The sequence below is a fragment of the Halyomorpha halys genome, unplaced genomic scaffold, assembly GCF_000696795.3.
Source record: "Halyomorpha halys isolate HHAL.00 unplaced genomic scaffold, Hhal_1.1 Scaffold11.1, whole genome shotgun sequence".
NCBI lineage: Eukaryota > Metazoa > Arthropoda > Insecta > Hemiptera > Pentatomidae > Halyomorpha > Halyomorpha halys.
The window spans coordinates 1,465,783-1,473,432 of record NW_027111958.1 but is presented as its reverse complement, the minus strand read 5'-3'; the positions used below and the strand labels follow the sequence as shown (position 1 = coordinate 1,473,432).

Below are 7,650 nucleotides of genomic sequence, written 5' to 3'. Positions count from 1 at the left end.
AAATAACTTTACTACTTACTGTCAGAAGTAGCAACATTAGAAAGAAGAAATGGAGAACCGTTAGCCATCAAATTAAAAACTTTAATATTAAATAGATAATATAATTTTATAACATAATAGACTCTTTTCCTAGGGTGGGTTTCTAGGCAATTGAAACAGACGACACTTTACTACTAATAACACTTAAACTTAATTAATAGCTATTTTACAAATGTAATAAATTCTAGTTAGAAACAAAACTAGCCAATTACACAATGTTCCTTTGATGATTTATGGCTTCCAGTCCTTCCCAAAAAGCTATGTCTTAACTCTCAACAATGGCAGATGGAAAGGTTAAATATTAACTAGATATGAAAATTTTATTTTAAATTTTATAACATTATTAACTCTTAATCTCAGAGCGGGTTTTCTAGACAATCAGAACAAAGACTCTTAGCTAAATTAATGACTACTTTTACAAATATACTTAAATTTTGTGTTGAGTAAAACTAAATAATTTATAATCTTCTTTGATGGCTGACGGTTCTCGATTTCTTCTTTCTAATGATGCTACTTCTGACAGTAAACAAATGGTTGGTCTACTAATTTTCCAGGATACGTCCAATCCCCTGACGATCCAAACAAAAAGTCACTTTTTTCTTTTAATTTTACAATCTTGGATGACTGGTGATTTTTTATTTCTTCTTTCTAAATATCTCCCATTGACTCTATTTTTAAATGGAAGCTCAGCTGATTATTTAATATGGGGAAACTTAATTGGTTTATCGATCAGATGCCTAGTTTATTTAAATTATAGTTAGATTTTAATATGATAATTTGTAAGTTTTATTTATTCTTTTGTTTTTACAGATCAGTAAGAAGTACACCAATGTTTCAATGACTACAACATTTCCCGTTTTATTGTTGGAGCCGATGTTGCGCCTTTGTGGCAATTTAGAAATGACTACGTTAGTGCAGGGTGTTTTTCATACGCTACTTGACCGACAAGGGAACTTGGAAAAGCTTAGAAGGCCACGGTACGTAACAGATTTTGTTATTCAGATAAATTTGTATTAGCTTTCATAAGTTTAATTATGAATTTTTTTGTTTTAGCATATACCCCATGCATCTGAAAACTGAGCCATGTTCCCGGGCTGATACAGTTTTTATCAGGTTATTATCACAAATGTTTTGTATCAATATAGATATTTTTCTAATTAAAAATTATTGATTTTTTATCTGTTTTTCTTTTAATCAGGAAGTATGGAGAAGACATATATGGTAGGATATTAGACGCCATGTCTCTTCCTGGCAACTCACTCCGTACTTACTCTTCCCTCTATACAACATTGGCATTGGTTGCGATTGAGCTGATATCATTGTCTACAATAACCTCTTACCTCACTGCTGTTTACAGTATACAAGTAAGTCACACTTTTTTATATTAGTGTAATTTTAATTTATTTTCACGATTAAAAATGTATCCAAGCTTCTTTTGATATTAATAAAAAAATCCTGGCCTACATGATACTTGACATTTCTGACAAGTATTAGTGCCATATTTTTTCAAGATCAGCTGTGTTCTAAAGTGCTGATGATTTTACCTTCTATAAGTATTGGCAAATACATATCTAAGGAATTGTTTGTTGGTTTATAAAATATTGCTATGTTATTTATTTTAAATTAATTAATATTACATGTTGCAACATATATCTTATAAATCCTGATCGAGAGCCATGATCGATAACATAAAGTGACTAATAAGAGCATAGAATAATTATTTTGCTATCAAATTAATTGTATATACTAAAAATTCAATTCCTCCTTTTATAGACAAAAATATCAAGTTGTCTTTTAGGATTCAACTGTTAATTTAAAATAAATTTCATGTATATTTCCTCCTTTAGGAAGTTGCTACAACACAGGCAGGCCTTTCCACTAAGCAGAAGTTTCACCTTCATGCCATCTGTATCACACTACTCCACTTGATTCTAAGCATTCTTCAAATACAGCCTCTTGGAGATTATTGTGATAAAGTAAGTGAATTTCTCAAGAAAAGAAAAAAGAAGAGTATAATCAATTTGGTTTTATTTATTCTTTCATTTTTCTTAAAGGTAATTGAACAGAGAAAGAATCGGGCACCTTACCTGTTACCTGATTTAAAGGAAGATTATGGAAACATATCTTCTGAGATAGAGCCTGATCTACTTCTTGATCAGAACAAGGTGGAGTCGATGCTGAGGGAGTCTGGATTGGACACAGGTGTTCTTACGAGAGCATTGACTCACAGGTAAGTTTATCTGATAAATACTATTATAGGGTGTCTAAAGACAGAGAATTTTCACTTTCACTTACCTATATGTGGAATATATAGTGAGGGAAGTGTTACGATCGTGAAAAATTTCAAATTGATTTTTCGACAAAGTTTTGAAGTCTTGTAAAATGGTCTGTGTGTGCATGTGTGAATAGCCTAGATCAAAAATGAAAAGCTGTGTGGAACTGAAATTGTATATTCTTCCGTTAGATGACTAGGTCAAGGATTAAAATGAGGAATTTGGTTGTACTCCTGAGGTCCTCTTGGTTTCTGTAGAGCTTTCTCTACTCCTCCGTTAGAGAGGCCACATCAGTATCCTTCGCTCGGAGCACCGTTTGAAGTATGCACAGCTTACATGTTTGAAGTATGTGCTCAGCATTTTGTTTATCTCTACAATTCCAGAGAAGGTTGCAATATGGAGCTTTTGAAATAGGTGGGCTCTGAAACTAGTACAAGAGCCAGGAAGAAAAAAAGGCAGTTATCTCACCCCAATTTTGATTACTTTGATGAAAGCTATGTATAATTAATAGTAAAAATTGATGAGTCTGCCAAGTATAGGTAGGGGGAATAACAAATTGTGGCTGTTTCAAAACTTTAAAAAAACATTATTTTTCTTTCGAAGCTCTATTAAAAACTAACAACAACACTAGAAAATCTAAGACAACATTATTTAAAGAAGAGTAAATTTGCTGAAATATTAGCCCTAAAAGAGCTATTTACATTCAATAGTTCTCGAGATATAGCTTTTTTAAAAAGCAAAATTTCTTAAAAATCTACTGAAAGATTAGTACTTAGTTAATTTATTTTGAGAAATCTATATCTCAGGAACTATGTGACGTACAGATGTCTATTAAAGCTAGTTTAATGGACTATAAAGATGTTTATGACCTTTATCGTTGTAGGAATAGTAGTTTTCATGATATTTGCTAAAATAAATTGATTTATAGTTGTTTGGACAATAACTTTGATTTATGAAAAACTTCATTTAAAAAACCATTGGACATACAGATGTCTGCCAGTGCTCAAATTAAAGCTAGTTAAATTTACTACAAAAAAGTTAATTATGTTTTTCTTTGTAGGAGTAATACTTTTTATGATATTTGACAAAATAAACTGAAAAAATGTTAATTTATAGTTGTTTGTATAAAATGTTGGATTTTTGAAAAAATATATCTCTAGACCCATAAGACGCACATATGTCTGCCAACACTCAAAATAAAGGAAATTTAACTTACTATAAAGTAGTTTATGACACTTATCTTCGTTAGGGTAGTAGTTTATATGATATTCAAATATGAATATAAATTTGCCAAATCAAAATTTGCCTGAACAACTATAAATTAATTAATATTAGCAAATTTCATGAAAACTACTACTCCTATGAAGATAAACATCATAAACTACTTTATAGCTCATTAAACTAGTTTTAATTTTAGTGCTAATAGACATCTGTACGTCAAATGGTTTTTGAGATATAAATTTTTCAAAATAAATTCACTAATTACTGATCTTTCAGTATGTTCCATACAAAATTTTTATGAAATGTTGCTTTTTAAAACGCTATATCTCGAAAACTATTTAACGTAAATAACTCTTAGGGCTCATATTTTAGCAAATTTACTCTTTTTTTAATGACGTTCTCTTAGGTTTTCTTGTGTTGTTACTACTTTTTAAGATATAGAGCTCCGAATGAAAAATTAGTTTTTTTATCGCTTTGAAACAGCCACCATTTTTTATTCTCCATACCTATACATGGCAGACTCATCAATTTTGACTAGTAATTATACATAGTTTTCATTAAAGTAATCAAAAATTGGGGTGAGATAACTGCCTTTATTCTCCTCTTGGGCTCTTGTATTAAACGGTCGTACGTCATTCGTGTCGAGTGAGTTGGTGGATGGCTTCTCTGGAGTGGTAATGTGGGTGGCTCCTAATACATCGTTACCTAATGGTGGCTTCACTAAGCATCTTTACTTAATTGAGGCTGAAGTCTAAGCATCTTTACTTAATTGAGGCTGAAGTCTAAGCATCTTTACTTAATTGAGGCTGAAGTCTAAGCCGAACTGCATACCCAAAGCTCCCTCCTTAGCCACTGTGTCCAGGCACTATTGCATGATCATCAAGCATTCAAGTTCTTTGGCAAGTTGTCTCTGGCCTTTTATTTATTTGAGTATATTTAAGGCATGCATATAATATAAAACCCAAGAAAAAAGGCAGTTACTTCACCCCAATTTTTTATTACTTTAATGAAAACTATGTATAATTAATTACTAGTAAGAATTGATGTCTTCCAAGTATAGGTAAGGGGAATAAAAAATGGTGGCGTTTTAAAAATGTTAAAAAAAAATTTTTTCATTCAGAGCTCTATATCTATAATACTACCAACACTAGAAAACATAAGAGAACATCATTTAAAATAAAGTAAATTTGCTATAATACAAGCCCTAATAGAGCTATTTACGTTCAATAGTTCTGGAGATATAGCTTTTTAAAAAGCATTTCATAAATAATGCACTGAAAAATCAGAAGTTAGTGAATTTATTTTGAGAAATCTATATCTCAAAGAATATTCGACGTACAGATGTTCTTAGCATTCAAATTAAAGCTAGTTTAATGTACTATATAGCAGTATATGACGTTTATCTTTGTAGGAGTAGTAGTTTTTATAATATTTATTAAAAAATAAAGAAATACTCTATGCATCAACCCTTGTTCTAGTTACTAGTCTTTGTATCATAAATTCAGATCAATCTTGATTCAGAGTCCATTAAAATATATAATCATTTTAAATTTTATCACTTTCAGGCATTCATGGGTTGAAAATACAAGTGTATCCATGAAGGGAAGTGTCACCGATTTGAATAATTTAGACTTGGATTCTGCTAATTCAACCCCTGGTCTCCAAAGGGTATATATAAGATATATCAATAATTTTAAATTATCTATATTTTATTTTCTCTTGTATAAACTTATTACCTGCAAATTGTAGAAGTATCCCGAGGAGGAGCTCAGCTTCGAGGCAATGAAGCGAATTCTGAGTGACAATAATGAACAGAGAAAGGCCGAGAACAGGAGAAAGCAAGCCGAGCTGTGCCTGGCCTTCCGAACGACGGCGTTCAGTGAAATTGTCAACAATAACACCGTCAAGGTTTGTTAATTATGTTTAAGTCGTAAATAATTATTAAATCTGGGTTTACTAAAATTAATTTGGACTCAGATTATGAAAGTCGTGGAGCTTTCAAATGTCTGACTTGTAAAATCCACATTACTAATCAATAAATAGAAATATAATGGTTGTAGCTTTCCTGGTAAGTTTCTTAATTGTTGAAATCCTGAATTTATCAAGTCGAAAAAAGTTATGATCAAAATTAAACATTATTGGACATCTAAGAATGCTAGGAAAGGTTGACCAAGAAATAAATGGGAAGACAAAGTAAAGAAGGATTTTTTGAAAAGAGAACTTCAATAAAATAAAAAGAAGGTGTTTGTTGGAATACTGGCAGAGCTGTAGAAAGCTCTATAAACTTCCTCCTCACATTGCGTAGGCAGTACTAGAGGAGTAAATGTGATGATGATGATGGTACATAGATACATAACCCAAAATATATACATTTTTTCCTATAGTGTTATGATATATAATGAAATTATCTTGAAAAAAAAATTACCTAAACAAGACAAGACAACCATATAACCTGATTTAGCCAATTTTTATACCACTATTTCTCCCTATCTTTATAAAATTAAAATGTTATGTTGGTTTGTTACGTACATAAGATCTCTGAAAGTTCTTATCTATTGAAATTCTGGATTTACCTAGTAGAAAAGAAGTTATAACAAAAATTAAACATTATTAACGTATAACTCAAAATGTATACATTTTTTCTTTTATGGTTTATGAGACAATGTGATAGATAGTGAAATTACTTAAGAAAAAATAACTAAATCTGTTAAGTATTAGCTAAAGATGTGGCCATTTTTTTATATCACTAGTTTTCTATCTATATAAAATAAAAACGTAATGTTGGTTTATTACTTATGTAAGATATCTGAATGTTCTTATCTAATTCACACACTGTTATTTTAATAAATTTTCTATATTATTGAACGATTAAATTCCAAAAAAAAAAAAAAAAAAAATCATTGAAATAGGACAATTATTAGTAAAGATGACATACTGAACGCTTTGCTTATATTTTTAAAAATTTTGTAAAAGTTTATAATTATAATATGTACATAAATGTTTAATTTCAACTAAATTGATATAAAAATTTCAATTTTTTTTTTTGCTTCAAATAAATGTCGCATTTTTATCATTTGTTCTGATACAATTGGTAATTTATTCCTCATGTTCATGAAACACTGATTTGTTAAAAATAAATTTAATACGGGTGAGTTATTTATAATATTTTTTGATAATAGGATGAAGATACTCTGCAGACAAAGCTGATGGAACTGCTGCAGAAAAACTTACCCCCTGTGAATCCTCTTCCATTGCAAACCGACGGGCCTATTTATGAAGTGCTGTTTCCGGAGTTATTCGCCTATTGAGTATTTCTTCCAGTTAATCAGCTTTATGTTTTTATATGTATAGTCTGTAACTTCTTTTTGTACAATAATTTGTTGATTTTTTTAATTTATAATAAATATTTTATTTGCTGTTTTCTTTCTTGCTTTTCTTCATCCTAAAATATTATATATTGGTAATAATGTAGCTATTCTATAATCTACTTGTTTGTTTATTCAGAAATTAAGGTGTAAAACCCACCGGTCATCAATGCCAGAATCTATCTATTATCTACTTGAACTAATATCTAAAGGTTTATTTCATGATAAAGTGGAATATTAGGTGTGTTTAAAAGTTAAGGTTATGAAGCTTTATACAAGACCAAGATTTTTTGATTGGTAGAAAAGCTTCTTATGTGATATAATATAGATTTTAACAGATTAAAGAAAAGAAAACTCACTATTGGGATTTCTTGTAGAAGAACTTGGACATAGTCTTCCCGCTCGTCTGTTTCCAAACAGAGGTTTATTCAAAACTCTCTGTGAGTTTACATTATTGTCCATCTTAATGACATGGTCTGCCTTGCGTAGTGTTGCTAGTATAATGAACTGGCACATATCCAGTTCATTTCATAGTGCTTCAATTTCTATGCTTGTTCTCCTTTGTAGCAACCATCGCTGCAGTTCTGGAGCAGGATATCATCAATTTGAAATGTGCAAAGACTGATTCCATAGTTATGGCAAGAGCTGACTACCCCAGAACTTCTTTGTCAACAGCAAAGACAGAGGAATCTAATTCCGTTCTCTACCTTGGTGTTATCTCTACACTCAAACACATGGTAAAAATCATAGTT

General features: G+C 30.5%; 1 protein-coding gene across 1 annotated transcript in view; it reads left to right on the top strand.

Moving 5' to 3' along the window:
* The window catches only part of stmA (Protein EFR3 homolog stmA), a gene marked incomplete in the record, with an annotated part of 122,895 nt that extends 115,939 nt beyond the window's left edge, over nucleotides 1-6,956 (top strand). The window contains 8 exon segments of the mRNA XM_067049883.1: nucleotides 850-1,016; nucleotides 1,093-1,152; nucleotides 1,238-1,403; nucleotides 1,887-2,015; nucleotides 2,094-2,269; nucleotides 5,099-5,201; nucleotides 5,283-5,441; nucleotides 6,713-6,956. Coding sequence (XP_066905984.1) covers nucleotides 850-1,016; nucleotides 1,093-1,152; nucleotides 1,238-1,403; nucleotides 1,887-2,015; nucleotides 2,094-2,269; nucleotides 5,099-5,201; nucleotides 5,283-5,441; nucleotides 6,713-6,841 — 1,089 coding nt within the window.
* Nucleotides 6,957-7,650: the final 694 nt, after the last annotated feature.